Source organism: Panicum virgatum, chromosome 7N, assembly GCF_016808335.1.
Source record: "Panicum virgatum strain AP13 chromosome 7N, P.virgatum_v5, whole genome shotgun sequence".
In the NCBI taxonomy this organism is placed as follows: Eukaryota; Viridiplantae; Streptophyta; class Magnoliopsida; order Poales; family Poaceae; genus Panicum; species Panicum virgatum.
Window position 1 is genome coordinate 21298697 of NC_053151.1, and position 26574 is coordinate 21325270.

General features: G+C 47.9%; 4 protein-coding genes and 1 pseudogene across 11 annotated transcripts; 2 read left to right on the forward strand and 3 right to left on the reverse strand.

The window, feature by feature from the left end:
- Positions 1-21: 21 nt before the first annotated feature.
- Positions 22-4674, reverse strand: LOC120680481 (transcription factor BHLH6-like). The gene is made up of 5 exons (XM_039961973.1): positions 4304-4674; positions 3894-4125; positions 3577-3813; positions 3283-3453; positions 22-382 (listed from the first exon to the last, which is right to left on the reverse strand). The coding sequence occupies exons 1-5, from the start codon at positions 4414-4416 to the stop codon at positions 272-274; spliced, it is 864 nt and encodes a 287-aa protein (XP_039817907.1). The 5' UTR covers positions 4417-4674; the 3' UTR covers positions 22-271.
- Positions 4675-11907: 7233 nt separating this feature from the next.
- LOC120681911 lies at positions 11908-16245 on the forward strand. Of its 8 annotated transcripts, XM_039963576.1 has the most exons (8): positions 11914-12453; positions 12579-12644; positions 14509-14540; positions 14644-14829; positions 15450-15512; positions 15601-15662; positions 15789-15951; positions 16033-16245. In XM_039963576.1, the coding sequence occupies exons 1-7, from the start codon at positions 11970-11972 to the stop codon at positions 15847-15849; spliced, it is 954 nt and encodes a 317-aa protein (XP_039819510.1). In that variant the 5' UTR covers positions 11914-11969; the 3' UTR covers positions 15850-15951; positions 16033-16245. The 8 variants fall into 8 exon arrangements, 4 of the variants coding, with proteins under 4 accessions (XP_039819513.1, XP_039819511.1, XP_039819510.1 ...); XM_039963579.1 differs by lacking the exon at positions 16033-16245 and having other exon boundaries at positions 11908-12453; positions 15450-15528; positions 15789-15863; XM_039963577.1 differs by lacking the exon at positions 15601-15662 and having other exon boundaries at positions 11909-12453.
- A 4212-nt stretch (positions 16246-20457) lies between these two features.
- Positions 20458-21240, reverse strand: LOC120681003. Its single transcript, XM_039962563.1, has 3 exons — positions 21220-21240; positions 20682-21044; positions 20458-20530 (listed from the first exon to the last, which is right to left on the reverse strand). The coding sequence occupies exons 1-3, from the start codon at positions 21238-21240 to the stop codon at positions 20513-20515; spliced, it is 402 nt and encodes a 133-aa protein (XP_039818497.1). The 3' UTR covers positions 20458-20512.
- Positions 21241-21279: 39 nt separating this feature from the next.
- On the forward strand, positions 21280-22736 carry LOC120681004 (annotated as a pseudogene).
- Positions 22737-23912: 1176 nt separating this feature from the next.
- On the reverse strand, positions 23913-24592 carry LOC120681005 (heavy metal-associated isoprenylated plant protein 43-like). The gene is made up of 2 exons (XM_039962565.1): positions 24438-24592; positions 23913-24325 (listed from the first exon to the last, which is right to left on the reverse strand). The coding sequence occupies exons 1-2, from the start codon at positions 24520-24522 to the stop codon at positions 23913-23915; spliced, it is 498 nt and encodes a 165-aa protein (XP_039818499.1). The 5' UTR covers positions 24523-24592.
- Between the last annotated feature and the right edge of the window lie 1982 nt (positions 24593-26574).

The following is a 26574-nucleotide window of genomic DNA, read 5'->3' on the forward strand; positions in this document are numbered from 1 at the left end:
ACTTTTATAGAAAAAACACTGTTAGTCAATGCATCAAATTGTGTTCATGTTTAGCATTTCTTTTTCGCATCCAGAAAGTACTAGTATCCAGTTACAATCCCTGTCGCGCTTTGGAAAAGCCTAGAGCATTACATCGGATTGATACCGTAGTAGTAGTAGTAGTACTATCTTAATTGGAAAAAGATAAAAATAGTTAATACGAAAACATGCCGGTTATTGAGAAGTCAAGCTCGCATGTCATTTACTTCAAAAAAAAAAAGCTTGCATGTCATCAGTCCTCCCAGTATCTCGTGGTCTTGAGTGGGCATCTGGTCACGTCTAGCTGGGCGAGAGCAGCCTCAACTTTCTCCTTCAGTTGAGCACCACTAATCGTATCTTTAATCTGCATACCGAAACACTTGTATATTTGAGCAAAAAGAAAACATTGGACATGTCAACTGAACTGAATCACTAATACTTCATCCATCCACAAAAGAATGCAATTATGAGATCCGTGCTTGTCAAACTAGTTTAAATTTGACCAAATTTATAGTAAATAATAGGGAAAAGTCTGATTTACACTCTCGAACTATCGCAGAAGTCTGATTTTCAACTTTTAACTATAAAACCAGATAACATAGGTCATCCAGCTATCGAAACCATGTAAATTTGAACCTTGGAATGGTTTTTCAAGGTGGTTTCATATTTTTAAAAAAGTTAAAAATTCTAATTAGATCTAAAAAGTAAAATCTAATTCATTTTAAATCAGAAAAATATGAAACTAGTACCAAAATTTTTCTAAAATATGACTTATCTATTACTGCTCTATTTGAAGCTTAGTTATTTAAAAATAATAGGCTTAACTAAAAGCAAACAAATATTATGAAATAAAAAATTTTGATCTGAATTACTGAGATGTATCATGGCAATAGATAGGTTACATTCTTAGAAAACTTTTGATACCCCTTTCATATTTTTTGATCTAAAATGAATTACTTATGAATATCTTAGTTTAAATTTGAATATTTTTATTTCTCATAAAATATAAAACCACCTTGGAAACCACCCCAAAGTACAAATTTACACGGTTTTGATAGTTGAATGTCCTATGTTATCTGGTTTTATAATTAAAGGTTGAAAATCGGACTTCTGCGATAGTTCAGGGTGTAAACTGGACTTCTCCTGAATAATATGGACCCCTAAATAATATTAGCTGTTATATAACTTTAGTTAAAGCTCAAAAAACGAGAATTGTATATTCTTTGGTTGACAGATGTGATGCACCGGTGTTCTTGCATAGAATATTTCAGCAGTATCTTCTCTGGTTACCAGGACCGGGAGGAAGTGAAGTAAGGGGTTTGTTTAGATTCCAAAACGCAAAATGTAAATTTTTTGTAAATCGTTTGCATGATATAATAAATGTAGTCAAAAAATAAATCGCATTACACAAATGGACTGTAAATCGCGAGACGAATCTAATGAGCCTAATTATGATGTGATTAGACACTAAATTGCTACAGTAATGCTATAGTAAATAAGCTCTAATGATGAATTAATTAGACTCATTAGATTCGTCTCGTAGTTTACGGACGAGATCTGCAATTACTTTTATAATTAGTCTACATTTAATACTTCAAATATTGAAGATTCTCTTCTAAAAATATAAAAATACAAAATATAAAATGAACTAAACACCCTAAAGTGAAAGGTAGCCCATGCTGTGCTGTGTCCGACTTGTCGCCTGTGTTTAAGACTGATGTGTGGCAGACAGTACGTATATGTGATTAATGGTACTGAGCTTGACGGATGAGGTATAGCAGAGGCGAGACAGACGCCGTGCAGCACATGAAAGCCGCAGGCGTAACCAACAAACAATCCAGGCGCAAGCTGACAAAAACCTTAAACCCTCACTAGTTACCACCACCACGCTACATGCATGTTTCATTGACAAATGAAGCCATATGCACTAGTATACCGTGGTCCAGTAACACCTAGCGGTTAATCTTTTTTTACGTTGACACAGACTGAAGAGAAAGCTCTCTTCAGTTTTGTAATATAATTGAACAATGACAAATTTCACAGATCTTAGAACCCTAGGCTACTAAGATTGTCTTGATCGCCTTGCTTCCCTCTTCTTAATTAAATAACGTTTCTATAAATCGTTTGATATAACAAAAGTAGGGGGGATAGGAGCTTAACTTTGAAGATACTTTTCAAAGATTCAAAAGCTTAAACCTACTCGATGAAATGTGTCATGGACCACCCAAAAAAGCGGCCGCATAAGTAAGATATGTAGCCAAATGAAGATAGGCACGAGAATCATCAGCTTTCCAATTCTGAACCTTTGCCTAATAACGGATGTGTTAAACTAGAGGTGCTAATAGGACTAAATATGGACTAAGGCCGTGTTTAGATGAGTGACTAAATTTTTTTTGGAACGGAATCTTGCTATTTCGGAGTACTAAATGAAGTCTATTTACAAAAATTTTTACACAGATGGGTTGTAAATCGTGTGACGATCGAATCTAATGATAGTAATTAATATATAATTAATCTATGATTAACGAATGATTACTGTAGCATCATTGTTGCAAATTATGGATTAAGTACTCTATGCATGTGTTCAAATATTTGATGTGATGTTTTTGAAGAAAAACTTTTGGGATCTAAACAGACCCTAATGAGAGCTATTAGTCAAGAACTAATAGCTTCCAACGACCAATTAGCCATCATCTGTGTAATTAGATCAGCAATTACCTTATATTTAGTTCTAAAATTTGATATGTAAATAAATTAAATGAGCTAAAGTTTATCCTTTTACTCCCTCCTTCCCCGTTTATAAGGCATACACGTATATCAAGATTCAAACCTTCTCATCTTTGACCAATAATTTGACTATTAAATTTTTATTTTTATAATGCAAATTTCATATGATTGGATTCATAATCAAACATAGTTTACAATGATTATAAGTTTATAATCAAAAGTGATATAATATATGATAAATAAATGGTCAAAGTGTTGTTTAGAAGACCGTGTCATGTTCCACCATGCCTTATAAACGGGGAAGGAGGGAGTACATTCGAAACCCTTTTAAATCGTGAGCTCCGACGACAGAGAGCGCACATCACGCGACCGAGAGATCGAGACGGCTCGCCCCCTGTGGCGGTGATGTCACACGAGCTGGCGTCACCCCCCTCTCCTCAAGGATAGGACACGATGCAACTAATTAAAGCGAGGGCGACACATGCAACCAATCTGAGCGTGCAGGACCATTTGCATGGCGCGCAGGCTATAGCTTACCTCGACGAACATGGTGTGGACTACAGCGTCGCCGGCGGCGGCGATGCTGGCCGTGACGACGCCGAGGCGCAGCGGCTCCAGCGCCCGGCACACCTTGGCCACGGCGTCCCTGCCCCTGCTGCACCGCACGCTCACCACCGCCACCTTCTCCCCCGCCTCCGTCACCTGCACCTGCACGCGCGCGCATTATACTCCGATCCGAAAGACTGAAAACAAACGAATCCGGCCACAACCTTCAGTTCGATTTTAAGTTTTGAGTCATCTTCGTCCCTAGCGTGCTAGCTAGCTAGTTACCTCGAGGATCTGGAGCGGCGGTGCGGCGTCGATGGATGAGCCGCCCGGCGCCGTTCGCGTCCTCTTCCTCGGCCACGGGTAGCTGCCGGCGGCATCCTGGGCCTTGAACTTGACGGCGGCAGCGGTGGCGGTGCCGGATGACTCGAGCGCAGATATTTCGGCGAGCACCCGGCGCTCCTCCTCCTGCAGCTGCTCGATGTAGGCGATGGCGTCCCTGACGATGGACGCCTTGTCCATCTACAGGAACGCACCGGACACGACGAGGCGGCGTTACAACATCGTCACTGCACGTACGTCGATCTCAGTTTCTCACCCACCTTGGTGATGTTGGGGACGATGCTGCGGAGCGCGTAGAGCTTCTCGTTGAGCCTCCTGCGGCGGTCCCTCTCCATGGCGGTGTTCTTGGTGGCCGCGCCCGCCGGACCTGGCGACGCCGGCGGCGCTACGTGCGCGCAGCAGGAGTTGGCGCCGTCGGGGGAGTTCGACGCCTCCCGGTAAGAGGGGTACAGGCCGGTGACCGACTCAGCCTCGGTGGGCGCGTACATGATGCTGGATCGGAGCCGCGGCGGCCAGGCCAACAGAGATCACCAAAAGCAGCAGCAGCAGCAGTCAGGCAACAAGCCACCATGTGTTCTTGGTGGCCGGCCCCAAGAAAACGAAGAAGAAGAACAAGCTAAGCTACAACAGGAGAAGGATCGATCTGTGTGGGCGGGTCAACAGCGGCTACCTGTCGGCGACGGCGAGGCAGTCCTGCTCGTAGGGCGGCTGGTCGTCGAAGAAGCGAGGCGGTGACTGGCCGTAGAAGTCGAAGCCCAGGCCCAGCAAGTCTGCCGCCTCCATTGGGATTAGGGAGGCGGAGACCACGACTGCTGTTCTTGGTGTTTTGTTGCGGTGCAGGCGCACCAATGAGGAAGAAGCAAGCCTTCAGGCAGGGAGCTCTGGCCTCCCACTACTTTCACTTCACCTGCGTGTTGCCATTTTAGCACCACCCCTATACAAATACGACTACTACTAGCAGTAGCAGACCTCTCAGTACAAGCAAATGCTGACCTGAGAGGCAGGCAGCACTCAGGAGCTGGCTTTGTGGCTGAGCCTGGAAAGGAATAAGAACAATGTGTGGATTAGATGGAGTGGTTGTTGCAGGCTTGCAGCTACCAAGCGATGCGAGACGCAGATAGATGGGTGGGCCAAGAAAGAGGAAAGCTAGTGCTGGCAGCTTGACGGGCGCAGCAGATGCGATGCGATGTGGATGTGTGTTGCTAAGGTGAGGTTTGGTTTTTTCAGATTGAGTTATAAGTTTCATCATATCATATGCTAAACATCAATTAGCAGTACTAAATATAGATTTCTTATCAAACTAATTTTATAAAAATAATTATGAGACAAATATATTAAACTAAATTAGTTCATAATTTGACCACTAATTGCTACAATGACCGTCCGTTAATCATGCATTAATAGATTCGTCTAAAGCCTTAATTGCAATTCATGCAATTAGTTTTATAATAAGGCCTTGTTTAGTTGCGAAATTCAAAATTTCAAATCTACCACATCAAAAAAAAACTTACATGCGTGGAGTATTAAATCTAGACGAAATAAAAAATAAATTGCATAGTTTGTTTGTAAATTGCAAGACGAATCTAATAAGCCTAATTAGACTATAATTAGACACTAAATTGCTAGTAATTGCTACAATACACTATAGATTAATTAGGCTCATTAGATTCGTTTCGTAGTTTACAGACGAGTTCTGTAATTAGTGCTGTGATTAATTTATATTTAATACTTTAAATATATAAAAATTCTATTTTTATAATTTTACACGGACAACTAAACGAGACCTAACTTATATTCAAACATTGAAATCGATATGCAAATATTGAATGTGAGAGAGAGAGCTACTTAAAAAACAAACAAAATGACATCAGTCTGAGCGGCGAGGCATGGGAGGAGAGACAAACAGGGCAGAGCCGTAGCAGAGCGCGACCCTGTCGGACCCCGGCTAGCGTTGGCAGCCGGCTGGCCGGTTGGCCCCCCGTCCCGTGTCGTCGATCCATCTAGAGATTGTGCTTGCATGTCGACGTCTTTCATTAATAATTCAGTATATGTGGTCCTTTCCTGCATTATAATTTTAGATTATGAAAAGAACATATGCCTACTGTGAACACATGGATGCACCTTGGGCCTGTATGGATGTGTACACAGTATTTTTTTAGTGTGAAAATACAATGTTTTTAAAAAGTTCATAGGTATTGAAAGGCAAAGAGTTTTTTTTAGCCGAAAACAAAGAGGTATTTAGATGTACCGGGTTGTGTAGTTTTAGACACCATACAAAATACTAAAACCACAGTTCTTTTTTAAAGAGTTTTAAAAAAATACAATGCTTTTTCAAAACCTACTAGGTATTAAAATGCCGCAAGGTGTTTGGATGATAAACCACAGAAACTACTAAAACAACAATATTTTTTATTCGAGTCAGTCGAACATTTACACGAAGAAATATACGGATTGTTTTGCGACGATCTCGGTCGAGATGAAACATACAGCGAATCTTATAAGCTAATTTATCCCAAGATTCGTTCGCGAAAAAAATTATCCCAAGATCAGTGCAGCTAAATTTTGGAGAACTGATGCTCAGGTAGGTTATCCTAGGGTTCGAGTCTCGGACTCCGAGCAGTGTTACTCGTATTTTCTCCGCAATCCGATTTGAGGTTGGAATAACTGTACACAAACTAAAGTGTGTTCCAACTTGTACTTCAAATCCTTTTTAAGGGAAATTATATTGGCCATTCGTGGTAATTAGTTGGCCAGCACGACTACATTGTCTCTATTCAACAACAAAAGCAATCAGAGCTTAGAATAGGAATTAGTAACAATAGTACACCTATATCTAGGCTTTGACTTGGAGGTTCGCTTTGGTGCGGGAGGAAGCCTCTGGAGTGCACCAAAGGGAAGATGGTGACAGATTGGACACCACACGGCGGATCCTCAGCAGACTTGAGGTTGGCCTACAAATCCAAATAAAGGGAAACGTGGGCGCCGTTTTTATCTAAATGCATTTGTCCTTTCCGGTCATGCTGTAACAGCCCAGCCCGTATGGCTGTTGGGCCAAATCTAACATGCGTGCTAGTAGGTGATGTTAAAGTAGTAGGAGTTACCAAATAAACTTGTAAGCGTATGGAATGATTGATTCATTGGACAATTTATTCATTTAGGAAAGATCCCTGCGAGCTCTCTCTTGGTGCTTTTTTTTTTGGGAACTCTCTCTTGGTGCTTTAATCAGTCCTCAGTATACTCTCCTTTTCTTGCTCACCACCTGCTTGGGAGAATAGGGCAAGGGCGTAGCTAATAGCAGCAGCTAAGGAAAATAGTCCCATATTATCTATACAAGGTGAGTTAGACCAGTTTAAATAGATAACTTGAGAAAGTTATTAACTCAAATTGCAATCTTTTGGGCGAGACCAGCACAAGAGATAATCAGTGCACGGGTATTGTGCGCAAGTCTGATCCTGAACCTGACGAGGACGTTGAGTCAGCAGGTGTGGTCCGATTTTAAGAGTACACTGTTATTCACCCAAATCAATTTTATTTGCTTGGCATTATGTATACTAGCATGAGACACATATCCTCAACAACAAGATCTTCGAGGTTTTCCAAATGATTTTTTCGTGCTGCGGATTATTGGTTGAGGGTTATTTATCTCAATCTGAATACATAGACATAAAATTGAAACAAATTTCTAAAGATTAAAGGGCGGGCAAAGCTGGCCGGTCAGGCTAGACTAGACACGTTGTCGGTGTCCAGACCCGGCGGCCTAGCACCAACTAGTAATCGATGCTGCATGTCCCTACCCTAGGTGGTTGATGCAAGAGGTAACACAGTAACGCAAGGGTTTATCCTAGTTCCGGCCATGGGCCGTACGTCCAGCAGGGGTGTGTGAATGCACTGTATTATCTTGCACTGAAGTGCCTGTAGTATGGGGTACAAGCGAGGCGAGAAAGAGAGGGAAGCTCCTAAGTCTCTGCTAAATGATTGAGGCGAGTGCCAATATCGGGAGAGTGAGCAAGTGCTCTGCGAGTTGGGTGCGAGTGAATGGGTGGAAGGGAGATGAGATGGGAGGGAGACCGCCTCCTCCTTTTATAGACACAAGGAGGGGCGGAGTACACGTACGGGAAATCTCAGAAGTCATTGTCTTTCCCTGAATCGGGGGAGTGCAGTGGATGAGCACTGTGAAAAGTACACTGTGGGGTATGGCGCTGGGCGCGGCAGCCGTCCTGGGAAGTCCTTTAGCCTAGCGGGGATCGCGCCGGCGTCTTGATGACCCCTGTGAGCGTCGTGCTGGTTGCTGTGGAAGGTACCGTCCTCCATGCTTGAGCTGGCGGACTGCCGAAGGTTCAGCTGACGGGGGTCTTGCTCTGGTCAAGGTCCGTACACCGTTCGAGGGTTGCGCCCATGCTTGTCGAGGGTTCTGCAGCTGAAGAAGTACAAGGAGTATGCAGCACAGTGGCGAGAATAGCGTCAGGCACGTCTGCGCAGTGCGTCGCAGATTCCCTCAGGGTCGGAAATGTGCTGGGGATGGTGGTACAGTGGCCGGAGTTGGCGGACGGGACTCCGGTCACTCCTGCTGTGCGGCATGGTGGCCTGACGCCGTCTGACTCCGCACTCTGCGGTGGAGTGGTTGGCATTTAATGCCTCTGTCAGAAGGGCGAGTGAACAGATGGGTTGCTAGTTCCAACTGCCAAGGGGCGGCCTCGAGCGAGGCGGAGTTTCCCCCTGAGCCGAGGCCCTGCGGAGGGCCCGGCCGAGGTGGAGTTGGCATGCTTTCCAAGGGTAGGTCCGCTACCCTCGAGCGAGGCGGAGATGCAGAGCACTGCTGGAGGCCTCGGCGGGGAGGCCTCGAGCGAGGCGGCGATCACTCCACGGGTTCGAGAGAGCCTCGGATGGGCCGTACCGTGGAGCTGGGCCGCGAGCCAAGTGTAGATTGGGCCTCTTTGGGACCTGGAGGGGATCTAGTGCTGTGGAAGAGTTGGAGGGACTCTATGGTATTCGGGTGCAGAGTGACGATAGAGTTGTCATCATTGGTGGCTTCTTCTTCTCCAGGATCGTCATCGAGTAATCCTTCTTCCCCTTCGGATCAGAGGAATATTGTTGGCCTTGGTTCGGTGTGACTGTAGAGTCTGACAAGGTGGCTGGCATTGTGGGTCCGATTGCTTAATTATATTTTGCGTTTTTAGGGCGGTTTAGTCCCTAGATTAGGGTGCTCCTAATTATGGTACCCGACACACGTCACCTCTAATTCGTGAACCATGCGATTGCAATCGGACGGCTGCGCGTTCACTGCCTCCGTGCTGTAGAGGTCGTCGCCAGGTCGTCGGGTCTGCCTGCCGCCGCACATGGAAACCCCGCGTTCGCACAGTTCCACACGGCAGATTTCCACGTTACTGCGCCCCCTTGAGACAACAGTCATCTCTGCTTCTACCTTTTACCGCGTGCGGCGTGGGGTACCGCTAATTTACGGTCAACCGTACGGGAAGCTCCCGTACGGTCGATTTCCCGACATTATTTTTTTCCGTTTTTAGAAATTTTTTTGTCGTTTTCTAAGAAAAAAAATTCAGACATTTTTTTATGAGTCAAATAATTTTTCAAAGTGAAAAATTGGTGGGTAGAAAAAATTTCAAGAAACAAAATTGGTGAGATGAAAAAATTTTATGAGAAAAAATTTGACAGAGAGAAATTTATCAAATGGAAGAAACAAAAAATGTACATCCAACAAAAAAACTCGGCTATTATTTTTCAAAAAAAAAATGTATGCAAAGAACAAAGAAAATTAGATCTGGGCAGGGGCGGCGCTGGTGGCGAGCGCCGCCGTCCCTGCCGGCGCACCGCGCCTCCTGCCGCGCGCCGCCGTCTCTCGCGCCGCCGGACCCGCCGGCTCGCTCGCGCCGCCGGACCCGCCGCTCCCCGCCGCCCCTCGCGCCGCCGGCCCCAAAGGCCCCGCCGCTCCTCCCGCCCCGGCCCCGCCGCCGACTCGCCATGGAGCAGAAGGAAATGGGGAAGGGGCGCCATGGCTCGAGAGAAGGAAGGGAATGGAGAGAGAGAGCGCGGAGGAAGGGGAAGGGAATGGAGGGGGGGGCGCGCCTCTGGAAAAAGATGGGGGAGAAGTCACGTGGTGTGTGGGACACATGGGCGGTCACCCGGAAATTCATCATCGCGTGCGGCGTGCTTGCCTGACTGCAAACGCTCAGCCGGCCAGAGCTCCTCCAGTTCTTCCCGGCTCTCCTGCTCCCCCATCCGCCATTGCCGGTTGCCCTCCTCTTGCTGCTCGGGGAGGTCTTTGTGCTCAGGTAACGCCGCTTGCCGGTACTAGATTTTGCTACCGCTCGTCTCCGGCTGTGCCCGTGCAAGCGCACGGCCTGCGTGCCCGTGGATGCTGGCTTCTTCTCACCTGTGCGTCCTTTGTAGGTTGGATCTCCGGCAGTCGTTTGGTTGCTGGGCCGCCACCGCTCAGACCGCCCAGGCTGTCGCTCCAAGGCCGTCGCAAGAGCTCCATCTTGAACTCCGACGGCGGCGTCTGGACCCGGCGTCCTCCGAGCTTGCCGGCCGCCTCCTCACCTCCCGGCTCGCCTCCCCGAGGTCGCGCGTGGCATCGAGCTTGCATGCCGCCTCCTCACCTCCACGATCAGAGGACGCCGGCGGCGGAGCTCCGGCTCGCGTGCGCGCGCCAGCCGCAATGGCGGAGCAGGGGCCGGCGGCGGGCCTCGCGGCGGCGCAGCGGACCAAGGGCCCCGCCCCCGGCAAGATCCACCCCAGGCCATGGAGATGCACCCCTCTCCCATGGCGGCGGCAGCCGGATTCACCCCCCTTCCACATCTTTCCTCCCTCCCTCTCACATGGCGTCAATGCTCCGGCATGCCGGCGGCCCTTCCTTCCCTTGCTCCCGGCATCAGCGGCGGCAGCGGGCGGAGGCGCGTCACACTGCGGCCGGGCCACGATGGAGCCCGCGGTGGTTCGGCGGTGCGGGACTGCTTTCCTCCCCGCCGCCGCTGCCCTGGGGCCGAAATCCTTGGGTTTTTGACGTAAAATCCATTTATGACAGTGGCTTTATGACATGAATTATGACACTAGTTATGTGAATTATGACATTAGTTATGTGAATTATGACATCAATTACATGTATGATGACAAAAATGCACAAAATTATATCGTAATTCATGTTTTCTGATATAAATTTGTGTCATAATTCACATAACTATGTCATAATTAATGTCATAAAGACAGTGTCATAAATGGATTGGGAAAAGTCCATATTTCAACCCTCAACTATCACGTTTGTTCGATTTTCAACCTCGAACGGTAAAACCAGACATTCTGCGTCACTGAACTGTCAAAACCGGACAAGATACCCCCTAAGCCGAATTCACTCCGGTTTTAGGCCACGTCACCCGTCCACGTGGCGCTACTTGCCCAGTCAACACTCTCTCTGTCTCTTCCGCAGCGGCACCATCACCGGCGACGTACGGGCTGCGACGCCATGCCGAGCTCCGGCGAAACTGGCGCCAGCAACCCCTCTGCAAGCTCCTTCACACCACTCTAGAACCTCACTGGCTACCTGTCTCCCTCACCGCGCCACCTTAGTGCTGCGCGCACCATCGCCGGCGGTCAGCCAAAGCTCGGCTCGCGACGACTCGGAGCTACAGGCCCTCCCGACGATGACATGCAACACCTACAGCTCCGTCACGACCCACTGATCACGCTGCACACCTTGGCCGGGTCCCTGGATGGCCGGAGCACCAAGCTCCACGACGGCGTCCATGGCCGCGGCCCGCGAGCGTGGCGGCACTCGCGTTCCGGCCACCCGGGGCACGGAACAGGCCGACAGGAGGCTTCTACACCACCCACGCGCTCTACTGAACCCCACAAACCAACAAGTGATGGCCCGGAACGCCGGGAAGGCATGGCTCACCGGCAGTCTGCCCCTTTCTGCGCGGCGGCGGGCTGATGAAGGAGATGACCGAGAACTCGGGGCTCCGGTGACTGATTTAGCTCAGGAACGGCACAAATGGATCTGTGGGCTACCCAAGGGAGCTGGTGGCACAATGAATTGGATGGAGATGCTTCATCGGCGTCGAATTTCTCCAGTGAAGCGAGGCTCGGCCATGGGAGGTGAAATCGGCCTTCTCGCGCTGCAGTCGGATCAAAACCAGGTGGTTTGGCTTAAGGGGGTATTTCGTCCGGTTTTAACAGTTCACTGGTGTAAGATGTCTGGTTTTGCAGTTTGAGGTTGAAAATCGGACGAAGGTGATAGTTGGATGTTGAAATATGAACTTTCCCAAATTGATTTTACGACAAAAAGCCAAGGATTTCTTGTAGCGTCCTCCCTCCCTCCCTCTCCCATGGCGTCAATGCTCCGGCATGCCGGCGGCCCTTCCTTCCCTTGCTCCCTGCATCACCGGCGGCAGCGGGGCGGAGGCGCGTCACACCGCGGCCGGGCCGCGATGGAGCCCGCGGCGGTTCGGCGGCGCGCGGGACTGCTTTCCTCCCCGCCCCCGCTGCCCTGGGGCCGCACCACCGCTCACCTGGTCCCTCCCCGACGGCGGCGGCCGGATCCGGACGCTCGTCCCCCTCCTTTGTCCCTCTCCGCGGTGGAGGCCAAAAGGGGCACGGCGGCCGCCGAGATCTGGCGAGCAGGGCACCGGGCGTACGCGGCGGCGACGGAACTCGGCAGAGTCCCTTGCGGCTCCCGTGCAAGCTGTCGGGGCGGCGTCTCCTCCGTAGTCTTGGTGCCGCCATCCCGTCCGCTAGAGTGGTGGCACCTAAATTCACATGGATTTCTACTGCTAATTGGGTTCAGGGCAAGGAAACCACTTCTAATTACATGTCTGTGTTCTGGCTCTTTTTTTTTTTAGGGAACTGGAGGGGCAAGCCCCTACAGAAAAATTTTATTAAAAACAAAGAAGATTGATGTTCTGGCTCTTAATAATAGATTGATGTTCGTTTTGCAGGGTCCTGCACAAGCCCAGAACCTGAGAGATTCACTGGCCGAAGCAAAGTCAGACATTGTTGTGAAGGTTAGTTTAGTTCTTCGCTTGAGGAGTATATCTCAGCCCTGGTACATGGGGTATCTTTTGATATGGAAATCATGTTCACTGAATTATCTTTACATTTTTGGTTTACAAAACACAATACACTGTGAAAGTGATCGGATCGGGTGCTCTAGCCTAAGAGGGGGAGAGGGTGAATTAGGCAAGTTAAAATCTTAACCTATGGCTCCAACTAAATTGCACAATATCAAACTAAAACATACTATCTATATGTGCAACTACAGTTTTTCTAGTGTGAAACTCCTATCCCAAAAGAGTTTAGCAACTTATAGTCTTTCCTATCAAGATACTACTCTACGAAAGTAAAGGCACACAAGGAATCTAGTAAAAAGTGCGGAAACGTAAACAGAGGGATAGGAGGAAGCAAACTCTCGACGCGGGTGTTTATCCCGTGGTTCGGTTAGCCACAAAGGTACACCTACATCCACGTTGTTGAAGCACTCACTAAAAGTATCGCTTTCCGGCAATCAAGTCTCTTCCGTGGACAAAACCACGGTCACCTTGATCCCAATTTTCACTAAAGAGCTTCTCTACAAAGGATGAGGTCTCTACGTTCCCCGCACAAGGTCGTCCGCGCCGCTCCACACCAAGTCGGAGAGTCGTTGACATTGCCGGCGAGCCTCAAAGCTCCAAGGGGCCGACGCACCAAGATCTCTTGTTGGTTCACTAAAGAACCACAACACAAGGGCACAAAGTCTTGCTCTCTCACTCTCTAAAGAGCTAACCTAGCACTAACACTCTCAAATATGTGCTAAGGACTAAAGATATGATCACTAAGCTCTTGGATGGATTGGAGATGTTCTTAGGTGTGGGTGTGATGTTCCTGAACTCCAGCAACTCCAAAATGGCCGGGGGATGGCATATATATAGCCCACCAAGTCCATAGAGCCGTTTGTAGCCGTTGTGCCTTTTTCTGCGCAGAGCACCGGTTAGACCGGTGGTGGAGCACCGATGTAACCGGTCACTCACGGCTCTCAACTATCCGTTGGCCTTCTGACACAGTACTTCAGAAGCCACCGGTTAGACCGGTGCATTGCACCGGTGGTGCACCGGTTCAACCGGTCCTGAACTTTTTCCTTCTCAGCTTCCTGCAACGCTGACGTCGTTGCACCGGTGCATTGCTCCGATGCCCCCATCGGTTCATCCAGTGCTAAAGACCTGCTTCTCGACCGTTTGACATCGTCTCTGAAGGATAGTATGGTGCTTGCACCGGTGCCTTAATTTTTGACTGTCGATTCAACCGGTGCTACTGAGATTTCTTGACTTGGCCATGCGCTTTGTCCAATGCACCGGTGCCTATGTGTCGGTTTATCCGGAGATCACCGGTTAGACCGGTGCTTGGTCACTGGTTAAACCGGTGCAACTAACTTTGCATCCACTTGTCCAATTTGTTGTTGCGGTCATTTGGATACTTCACAAATATTCCATCTCTGCTTTTTCACTATGGTCTGGCGTCTCAGCGGTGGATTGGACACATCTCAACGGTGAATTGGACATCTTGGAGATGGTTTGGACATCATCCATGGAACCTAAAAATCATATAAATGTGACTTCACAAACTTGTTAGTCCCATTGATTATGTTGTCACACAATTAACAAAATCACAAACAATGGTCTAATGTGGCCATATTCCTTACACACTGTTAATTTGGAGTGGGGCTTCACTGAAGTATCCAGTTTCTAATTTTATATTCCTCTGAACTATTTTCTTGTATTTGTTAACTTGGAGCGGAGGCAGTGTATCTTTCTTTATTCTGTGCAACTTGGACATGGCAATTATGAGTCCTGATATATTCTGCCTCCTTTGGTATATACGGCACTATCCTGTCAGTCCAACATGCTGCTGCTTTTTTGCTTTCACAGGTTTGCTTCATGCTCACTAGCTGTGTGGCCTCATGTGCATCTTTCTGTGTGACACTTCTCCAGTCTTATTAGTCCTTATAAAGTTGTATTTTACTTTCTACAGGCAGACAACTATGAGAAGATCTTCTGTCACATGGAACCGAAAAGCATTCTTGGTTTATCTCATGGATTTCTTCTGGGACATTTGCAATCGCTTGGGCTTGAATTCACAAAGAACATCAGTGTGATTGCTGTATGCCCCAAGGGAATGGGTCCATCCGTCCGTAGGCTTTATGTTCAGGGCAACGAAGTAAATGGAGCTGGCATCCACTCTAGCTTTAATGCAATTTGGCTGTGACCTTAGTGTCTGCAAATTTACTATCACTCATTTGCGAGCATTTTTTCGACGGTCCTATGTCATGCTTAAAATTCCATTAGTACTCACGGCTAGACAATAAAAAGTTGGAATCTATAAATAAGATATTTGTTGGATGATCCCAGATGAGGAAACTATTTGTGCATTAGATGTTCAACAAGCTGGAGGTCTTGTGCTCTTGTTTGATGAAAAGTTCAGTACAAGAATTATTTGATACTATAAATATAAACAAAGTCCTTGTGGATATATGTCCATTCAACCACCTTCATGAATTTTCAGAACTTTAGAACCTAATTCAGGGGTATAGTGTTCCCACTTTGAGGAGAACACCCATGTCATCTACATTTACTACTTGTTTGTTGCTTTTAAATGGTACCTGAAGGCTAAATATTACTTGCTCAGCTGTGTACAACACTCAAATGTTGTCACATTCTCAGGTATTCTGTGTTAATTGTTTGCCGAGATGATGATAGTTTCCTTTTGCGACCGTAATTTAGGTGGCATATGCTTTCGTTCCTTTTGGTCTGGTAATGACTTTTTCTGTACTTTCACAGGCTGCAAGCCAAGAAAAGAGCGTGGATCCTAACAACAACAAGTATTCTGTAAAAGTGCTACCCGTAAGTGATTCCTGAGGTTGTGCCCATCAGTTCAATAGTTGGATCCAAATATTCTTTTTGAGCCGACGATGGATTGTGTTTCCTGCAGTTCAAATGTGATCAGAGCTTGTATGGATTTTGGGAAACACAATCCATGAAACACATTTCTCGGTAATTTAGTTTCTAAATCTTTGTGTATTGATTTTTTTGCATACCTACAAGAAAAATGTGTTTGAAAGTTTCTTAAACAACTTGCTAGCAAATGCCTCTTGCTGAAGCTTTGGATGTTTTATGCAGTTTGGTATCTTCTGTTTACCGAAATCAGCAATTATTCCCCTTCACAGCCATCCTGCGATGACAGTATTTAGCAACATACTATTTGGTTCCATTCACCTGAAGTCATAGGACTGGGCTAAGAGTGCGCCAGAGGGTCATGATACTGCACTTGAGAACTCAGATGGTTAGTTATTTTCCTTTATTTCTTTGGACTATCCAATTTCAAAAAAAAAATGCCTAATCCTATTTCATTACCCGCTTTCAGGAAATTAGTGCTGTCAATAACACTAGCTGTTTGGATCATCAGCCCCTCTTGGACTCCAGCAGCCCCTCAGCTGAACCGAATGGAGATTTACTTTGTAATATAATCAGTATTGCTCCTGGATAAGTGCCATCTATAACCTCCTGATCCCTTGATCAAAGAGCTAATTATCACTGCAGTGTTCCTTATAAAGCTATAAGGCATCCTGATCATTAAGGAGGAACATCTGACCAATATTGCTGATGAAGCCAAACAAAAATATAAATGAAATGAAACAAGAAGATTACGCACTTTGCACGTCCTCGCGCCGTGCTAAATACGCAAATACTGAAAATATCTGCGAAAAAAATTATACAAATTAACCTGCCGCGCGCCAAGGCGCGTGTAATGCTGCGCTCGCCTGTTAGCCCCTTTCATTCAGTATGTGCTGTATATTTCGACAGTTCGTAGCGTCGTGTGCAAAATACTATGTAATGAACAAGGCTGTGCCTTCCAATTAGAAGCGACGTCAATCGCCGTTCCAGCTAAGTCACCACTTTCTTTTCTCGCGCAAAATTAACATGCAGCGTTCTTCGCCGCGCGCCAATGGCGCGCCTCATGCACTAGTTTCCAAACAGAGCACGAGGCTCCCAAGCTTCCTCCCAACAACTCGCGCACGTGGTGCAGGGAGAAGTCCGCAGGAAGCAGCTGGATGAAACCTGCTTCATTTTCTCCAGGAACGCCCAGTACAAATACTGATCCCAGCAATCCACCTCTGGACACATGGTCCGATCGAGCGTTGGAGACGAAACAACTGTACCCTTTTGCCCGATCTACTACAGCCGGCCAGTGCGTAGAGATGTGCGAGGTGGACGGCCGGAAGCACCACCCATGGCCTCTGGCAGCCGGCGGCGACAGGGGCCCGGCGGCCTCGCCGTGGGAGAGGCTGCTGGCGGCAGAGGCGGGGCCAGAATTTGATCATTGGGGGGAGGTGGCAAGCAGTGATTGGGGAGGCCAACAGTCTTGCCGCCGTCCATCGATAGGATGAATTTCACCTTTGCTAATGGTGCTGCGGGAGCATTAGGGGGGCCAGGCTCTTGCCCGCCCCACTGTCTCCGCCCCTGGCTGGCGGCAGCGGGAGGAGGGCGAGAGGGTGGGCAGCTGTCATCTTCGTCATCGGTCTGTCACTATGTTTTTTAGCTCTACAAGTTATTTTTAAAATAAAGTACAGATGTAGACGCTCCAACGCGAAAATGCACCTGTAGTTGTATAAATGGAAATCTTATATGCACGCATTTCACTCACTTTTCTTCTATATGCGTGGATGCATATGCAGGGGTCTACGCGATAACTTATATGGTGACTAATGTGTTCACCTTTTCTCTCGCGAGTTTTCTGATCGACCCTTACAATATGAAGGCGAATGCCGCCACTAACGTGAACAACGTCTTCTCCGGCACGTTCAATTTCTCGCCCGTGGTTGGAGCCTTCGTCGCCGACGCACTATGGGGGAGATTCAGGACCCTGCTGTTCGGAACCGCCGTCGGAGTTCTCGTAAGCTGTGATCAAAGCCATTACTCGTCTATTAGTTCATGCTCAGTACTCCTTCGTCATCACAATCGAACATTGAACAATGTGGTTATCCCCAAACAACAAAGTGGCATTTGTTCAAATTTAAAACATTTGGCTAAAATGGCGTTGCTTTTGGACGTGTCGCTGATGATGACAGGGAATGGCGGTGATCACCCTGTCGGCAAGTCCACCGGCTCAAGCCGCCGCCGTGCAGCCCGCTGGCCCGGCAGGCCGGCACGTGCGCCGCCCTGTCGGCGCTGCAGCTAGCCCCTGGGAATGGGCTGTGATCCTTATCCAGCCCTTCAAATAATTAGTTGTATTTTATCCAATCCCATCTTTTAAGTAATATTATCATAGCCCAGCCCTAATCCTATATATGCTCATGGACCAATCTATTTTCATTAAAAGAGCACAGCCCGTGAGCCAGCGTGGCTCAACAAAGCAAATATAAATCAGGTGCCAGCCACCACACGTCACAAATAAATAGCAAACAAAGTTGCTGTCAACAACGTGTAACCAAATAAACTAGAAAATTACATCCACACCACTGAATGGAAAAGGGCTCAGCATGCCAGGGCCATCACTTAATGCTTTAGGTGCTCCAGTTGGTATTCCTCCACTGCTGGGCGGAATCACAAGCACCACTCTCCTCACTCCTCGGGCATCCATGGTATGAACAGAGAATCATTCAAACCGCTAGGAACAACAACAACAACTTTTCCTGGGAATACCAAGGGAGCCTGCAGAGGGAATCTGAGATGTTGAGGCAGGTGATGCCCGGAGGAACCAGCTTGAGCTACTCTGCCTTCTTGGAAAATCGCTACAGGGAGTCTGTTCAGATGCAGAGCGCTGGATGATCGCATACAGCTGTCAGTGAAGGACCTTCATCGAACCTGAAATAAAGTTTGGTTAGATGAACCTGAAATAACCTTTCCTGATCATGGGAAAAAACTAGACAATTCAGAAGGCAACATATTGTATTAAAATGCATAAGCAAACCAGCAAAAGCATAATTAGCCATGGGCTTAATGCACAAGAGCATCGAGCTTGTTGCCTAGTCTACAGATGGTCTTTGAATGACTTTGTGTAATAAAGAACTCATGAATAAGAGCTACCCATTCTGTAATAGATTAGGGAAATGTAACATGTCAGATATCGGACTACACAATATCTGTTCGCAAAATATGAAACCACCAAAATAGCCTATACACAGCAAAGCAACTAGCCTAGAATTCAGATAACTATTACTTTTGTCCTATACAGTGAGTTATGTAGAATTGCAGCACTCACCTTTATAGCAGCAGCTAACGCATCTAGTAGGTTACCATCAGAACTGACCACAAGTCCATAAATGTACAGATCAATTGCAGCACCTGAAATATGATTTGATGCATTGTAGTCAGTTAAATGGCAACAAAATATTGATGGTATGAGTTTGAATTGAAAACAAACCGTATAAAAGCAAACAGGCGGCTACCAATCTCTGAATTGATTACAATTGTAAAGCCCATTTACCTTCACTCATCATCTTCATCATCATCTGAACTGAACATCCTTTTTCCACTCATTGGTTCGCCTTCCTCTTCATCATTGAATCCAATCAACCAATCTTTAGTACAAATTAGGGCTTCAAGAGTTTCAGGGGAGAGTGAAGTCCTATCTTTACCAAGGATTTTTCCAGCAGCACTAAATGCAGACTCTGAGGATACTGTGAGCGGATAGCGAGGAAATCTCTAGCCATCAAAGACAAGACTGGATATGCATCTGAATTCTTCCTCCACCATGCTAGAACATTGAAGTTCTCATCTGACCTCACAAGGATCCTTGGGTCCTCCAAATAAATATCCATCACTAGGCTTCGACTTCAAGGTTGCTAAGAACCTATCCCTATCTTCTTGTGTAATCTGAGGGCAGTGGTATCCGATGTGCCTATTTAGGTGAGATGTCCCTTTCCCAGCGACCAAAGATAACGGAGTCCTACAATATTTGCAGATTGCCTTTTCTATTCCATCTACTACTTCTGACTCTATGTGTTCCCAAACTTTAGCTCTTTTTTTGGATGACCGACTTGACAGGTCAGTTGACATAGACTCATGACTCTCTGCAACAAGTTCTGGAACAGCTGAAACCCCTTCCATTTGTATCTAGTGCAATCAGAATAAACTTTTTTTAAGTATGGAACACTAACAAAGTTGATGAAAATAAAAATAATGCAATCAGAATAAACGCCTTCCAGTTATATCTAGTGCAATCAGATAATAAAAATGATGCAGATACCATTCTAATTCAGAAATTCAGACTAGCTACCTTTTCAGTACCTTATGGTACCAATGGATAATAGATCTAAATAAAATGCTGAAATATTAAACTTGCATTAATTAAGTAAAAAACCAAAACTAGTATAATTCAGAACCCAAAATGATGCAGTTACCATTATAATTCAGACTAATTCTGATCCTAGCAGAAGTGATATGGCAAAGCAAAAAAGACTTTCACTGCTATTATTTCTTCTTTTGGTGAATAGATCAATCTTTGCAGCAAGACGTGTATGCTAGTGGCAAATACACATTATGATATGGCATGAACAGAGCAGCTCAGGCACTCACGTTTTGATGATCCTATAGTACCATGATACTGGAAGTTACAAACCGGAGCTAATTGGCTAACAATATTGAAATAGAAGCTTCTAATTTCAAATTTGTAGTCATGTAATGCGACACGGCAAGCTAATTAAGTTTGTAGCTTCTCGATTGGTGGCCTGATGCTTGCAAATGCCAAATGGAAGTTAGAATTTGCCATGATGCAAAAGCTAGTAACCGTAGATCTGAGGAAAATAGTATTTCGGGGAGGAAAAAACATGTGATAATGCTTACTCACCCTGCGGGGCGCTTCGATTGGGGGAAAGCAGGGGCCGGCCGCTCTTGTGTCGGCTTCAGATCTGCGACAGCGCCTACAAGAAAGGACCTTGAGAGCCTCAAAAGGGCGGAGACAAACAAGAGGCGGGGTGAAGAAGAAAACCGTAGCAGCATAAACTAACCAGAAGGGCGGAGACAAACAAGAAGCGTGCTGACAAGTAACTTGGAGCTGCGGAGATCCCCGACCTTGGAGACGTTGGGGCGGCGGGGGTCTTGTGCTGCGTCGCCTTGCATCTGGACTGGCCGGTATCTACCTTCCACCTTCAGCGAACGCTGATCTTGGATATGAGCGGCAGCGGCGGCGGCGGCGGCGAATCTGGCACAGCTGCTGGCGCACCTCGCAGCACTTGCGAGGAGGCCGAGCACCTCGACGGCGCAGGCAAAGCCGATGGCGGTGAAGTCGGCGAGCGCGGGCGCCGCGCCTTCGCACACGGCAGGGCAGCGGTTCTCCGGCAGATGCGGAGCTCGTAGAGGGTCGCGGCCGCCTGGCGGCGCTCCCGCGGGTCGCCCTTCTTCCAACCATAGAGGTGTGCACAGGTAAGCCCTTTGCTATTATCCATGGGCCATGCCCTTACTTTCAGTTCACGGACTGACTTGGGCTAAATCCAAAATCCAGCCTTTGCCAATCTTTTTGAATTGAAGCCCGATCCAATCCTATCTGTTATCTGAAAAACCCATAATAAATCCTAAATTCTTAGCCCATGAGCTTGGAGGCCCTCATAGCCCTTGGATTTTCATGGCCCATCGTCAAGCCTAGCTGCAGCGCGCCGTGCTCTACGTCGGCATGGGGCTGCCCGTGGTGACCGCGGCCGGCACGAACCCGACCAGCCTGCCCACTGGCGGAGCTGTTCATCGGCAAAAGTGGGCTGTTCATCGGCAAAAGTGGGCCGTGCCCCCCCCCCCCTTTGCCCAACAAAATCACATAGCTATAGGCCCCCCCCTTTGCCCAACAAAACCACAAGGGAGGGCTCGCGCGCTTCTACAACTGGTACTACGCCATCTCTATGGCGGCCACGTTCCTGGCGCTCACCGTCATAGTGTACGTCCAGGTCAAGGTGGGCTGGGGCCTCGGCTTCGCCATCCCCACGGTGCTCATGGCCGCCGTCTTCCTCGCCGGCGCCAAGGTGTACGTCTACGTGCCGCCCGAGGGCAGCATCTTCTCCAGCGTCGCGCGTGTGGTCGTCGCGTCGTGCCGCAAGTGGAGGCTCCGCCTGCCGCACCCCGACGACGCGCGGCGGCAGGAGGAGCTCCTGTACAACCCTCCCGCCGTGGGGAGTAACGGGAACGGGCGCCGCGTGTTCAGGCTCCCCCTCACGTTGCAGCTCAGCTTTCTGAACAAGGCGGCCATCGTGACCGACGCCGACGCGATACGGCCAGACGGCTCCCCGGCGGGGCCGTGGAACCTGTGCAGCGTGCAGCAGGTGGAGGAAGCCAAGTGCCTCGTGAAGATCATCCCCGTGTGGATCTCCGGCACGCTGTGGTTCACCACGGTGGCGGAGCTGACCAACTACACGCTCCTCCAGGCGTTGACCATGTACCTCCACATGGGCAGGCACTTCACCATCCCGCCGGTGTCGATTGTCGCCGTGTTCTACCTCGCCGTGGCGCTCTTCGTGCCCTTGTACGACCTGCTCATCGCCCGCGCCGCGCGGCGGCTCACCGAGGGCGGGCGCGGCATCACCTTGCTCCAGAGGCAGGGGGCCGGGCTGGTGGTCAGCGCGCTGGCGTTCGTGGTCGCGGCCGCCGTGGAGCGCCGGCGGAGGCGGTCCGCGCTGGCGGGCGGCGACGGCGCGTCCCCACTGTCCGTGTTCCTCCTGGCGCCGCAGTCCGCGGACGAGGCGGCGCGGCGGGTCCGCCGGCTGGGTCACCGACGACATCAACGCCGGGAGGATCGACTACTTCTACTACGCCATGGCCATGCTCACCGCGGCCAACTTCGTCTACTTCCTCGTCTGCGCGCACTTCTACCAGTACAAGGGCGAGAAGACCGCTGACTCCCCTGCCGTACCTGAGCCGGCACCGGACAGTAATGGGAGCACAAGCGAGATTGACGCCGCGCTCCTAAGGCCAATCTCAATGGAAGTATCAAGAGTATCATAAGATGTGAGAAAAATATCATCAGCATGACACTCCTCCGAATTGGTTATCTAGTTCACAGTCTTGGCAACGGAGCAAAGACAGAGCATAGAGACAGATGCAGTATACATATATTCCATATGATCATTTTTTTATGTTCATCAAAATCATTTCTGACCTTACTAGATGCATTAATAAATCTGATATTAAAATAAGCCACCATAGTTTAGTTTATTTACTAGAAAGACTGGCGCGGCGTTGCCGCGCCATGACCTGTAGCCTAGTGATTGGTATGAAGGTTGGAAATATTTTTCGCGAAATTTTAAGCTATGGATTAATTTATAGAAACTTTAGTGTATTATTATTTAGTTAGAATGCAGGGGCCATGGGTTGATCGTCATGAATTTGGGGGGCCTTTTCTGCAAAGTTTCGAGCTGCGGGTATAATTTTAGGAAGTTTAGGGCTTTTTTCGTAAAAGTCTATGGAGCGTGGGTTAATTGTTGTAGAGCTTGGGTTTGTAAAAAATGCATGGATCGTGAGTTGGTGGTCATAAAATTATCTGAGAGGTGGCTAGATCGAGAGGGTTGTCGTAAAATTGCCGGAGAAGTGGCTTGAATAAATGGTATTTATGAAAAGCTTAGGGGGGTTTCAGTAAATTGTCGGAGGTGTGGTTAGACTGTAGTTTAATTTCGATAATATTTGGGGGAGTTTTGTAAAATTGGCATCCCTGCTGGCATTCATTCAAAATTAGCGATGGTTTCCATAAAACTGCCTAAGAGTTGGCTTGATTAAAATTGTATTTATACGAAGCTCGAGGGGGTTACCATAAAACTGTTTGAGAGGTGGCTTGAGCAAATACTATTTTAGCGAAGCTCAAGGGGGGTTTCTTATAAAATTAACTGAGTGTGGGCTGGATTACATATTAATTTTAATAAAATTCAAGGAGTTTTTATAAATTGCCGAGCCTCATGGATAATCCGAGCCATCCATGCGCGATTCGATGGGCGAGAAATTCCGGATGGTGTGGCTCAAATTGTATTTCTATAAAGCTCGAGGGGGTTGTTGTAAAACTATTTGCGAGGTGGCTTGAGCAAATGCTATTTTTTTAAAGTTCAAGGGGGTTTCTATAAAATTAACTTAGTGTGGGCTGGACTATATATTAATTTTGATAAAGTTCAAAGAGTTTTTTATAAAATTGCCAAGCCTTCCAGATAATCTGAACCATCCACGCGCGATCCGACGGCCGGGGTATTTTGGCTGACGTGGCTCAAGGGGGGGGGGGCAAAAATCCCCCGTTTTAGGTCTTTTAAAGACACCCTGTGTTTGAGTGAATTGAACCATTTATGGTGAAATTATGCAAGATCTTACAGAGTTCCTGCATGCGTTCCATATGAACCAATGGTGGTCAGATAGATGGGATCGGTTAGTTACATGATGGAGCAAGGCGGGGGGGTCCTGCTCGTAGACTACTCTCTCCTGGTACCTGGGGCACGGAGGCCACGAGGGGACGTGGTGGACGAACACCGTGGCCGGCTGCTCGGGCGCCTTCTTCTCCGCGCCCGCCGACAGTTTCTTCTCGTCGGTCTTCTGCTGCTCGGGCTTCTTCTCCTCGGCCGGCTTGGGCGGCGGGCCGATGGTGACGACCGACGCTCGCCTCCCGGCCTTCCTCGCCTGCACGATCACGTCCACCGGGTCCACCGTGCCGGTCACCGTTATCGTGCCCTTCTCCGAGTCGACCTCGATCTTGCCAACACCTGGCCATCACCAAAGAATCATGGGTTGCATTGCGTTGCCGGAATCCATGTCACCCGACGCCGTTGCATTGCCGGAATTCATGTCGCATTGTTGAAGCTGCCGGGATCGTACCTTGGAGGCCGGAGACGGCCTGCAGGACCTTGCGCTTGCATTTGCCGCAGGAGGTGTCCACCTTGAGCACCGTCACCTTCGACATGGATGCAGGATCCCTTCTGCCACTGATGCCGTTTTGGTCTGGCCTCGCACGACGATGAGTGCTGGCAGGTGTTTTTTTTGCTCCCACAAATATTTCGGCTGGTTTTCAGGTGGTTGAGGGACAAATTGGATAGCTCAACCCCTTGCCTGGAGAAGTCCAATCGGCGTGTCCTTGCATTGGTTGGCTGCTGCTAACATTGTCAGCACCTACACGTTCTCTAGCTCGCGAGCGATTGGCGACTAGCACGCTTCAGGTTCTACCGTTCTAGAACTCATTTCACTCGTGCAATGGTTCTTTCCTTCCCACCAAGCATGTGTCATGACCAGCCAGGCAGCGATCGTGCTAGGACGATCGGCTACATAGTGTTAGAAAACTAGCCAATTTTTGGTATATTTTAATTTTAAATATTACTAGCAATTTCATGACATAAAAGAGTGATAATGTGTGAATAAAATATATACTTGTGTTCATGTTATTCTCACTAATAAGCATGAACAAAATATTAAACTAGAATATGTTTAGAGTGTACCCCAAGGCGAGACTAGTGCCGGAGTCACTGGGTGCGCTGTTATCAGCTGGAATAGACATTTTATTCGACTGGCCTTCCTTGAAGTAGCCGAACGACGTTGATGCAGGAAGATGTTCACAGTGCAGTCCCACGAACCACGAACGATCACCAGGTAGTAGACGAAGAAGCCGTTCACGCCGCCAGGAAGTAGCCGAGGTAGTCATTCAGAGAGGGAGCGAGCAGTCGCGTCAAGATGCTCCCCAAAAATCTGATTGCCCGCTATCCCGTGCAGGGCCTTCAGCGTGCAAAGGTTCCGGAGGCCTGCTCTCGCTAGAACTGTGCGCGCAGTGCTAGCGATGGAGATTGCAGAAAGTAGTTGAGGGAGAAGGGAGAGGTCTCCTAAGCAGGAGTACCTGAAGCAAGAGCTGAAGGTGTTAGGATGACTGGAGGAGGGGTGGTTTATATAGGCGTGGAGGTGCCTCAGATTCAACGAACCTGAACGTTATAATGGGCTTTGATGAGCAGCAATTACTGGTGTAATTGAATCACAGGAATCTCATTAACCGCAAATGTTTTATTCTATGTCATCATTCACCTGGAAATGTCAACGTTTTATTGTCTCTGATTTAATGCTTTCAATAGCAAAACGTTCTCTCATCTCAGCACATCACGTCGCACCGCACCTGCTTGTCACGTCCGGCCGCGCCTCGCCTCACCACTCCACGTCACGCCCACAGCCTTGGCCTCGGCCTCGGCCCGGCTCGGCGAGGCGAGCGAGCGCGCACGCGCATGTGGTTCACCGACCTCCTCTTACCGGCTTCACAAGTGGTGTACATAGGGTCCACCCTTTAAGTCGGTTGAGATCCTCCTCAATTCCCGATACAGAATTAAGCAATTGATTCCCTAGCATTTAATAGTGGGCTTTGAATTCTTTTAATGCATTGAATAGAATAAATGGGCCAAGCCCATAATTCCAACAATCCCCACCAAAAATTTCAAGCTACACTAGAAATGCTCTCATTTCCTCATTGATATACCAGTATTTGACAGAGACTGTTAAGTTAAACTTCCATCTAGGATAAAGGCTACACTTATTCACAACTGTACAATGGACTATGCCTTGAATTGCCAGTCTTGTGCAAATAAGTTTGATCAGAGCCCTACACTGGTACTAGGCTGCATAAGCATCCCCGCGGTTTGGAGCTTATAAGTCATACTCCAGGCCTTTCATGAGTTTCTAGAGAATACCCAGTTCTCATAGACTATGACCAGTAGTCAGACTCATATAGATGTATTCCTTTTAGATGTTCTGTAGGACAACATCTTTGTTTCAAGAAAACAACTCATTTTTTTAAAGAAACTACCTGGAACACATTAAGGTATAGACCAACCTGCCATACAAATTAGAAGAGAAATGCACCTTATACACAGAATGAGCCTTTTTATAAAGGTTCTCTTCTCTCAGTCAGACTTTAATTTGTTTCACCATCCTACTTCACGGGATCTCCGATCACATAGGACAGGTTTCCATTATAGAATGACTC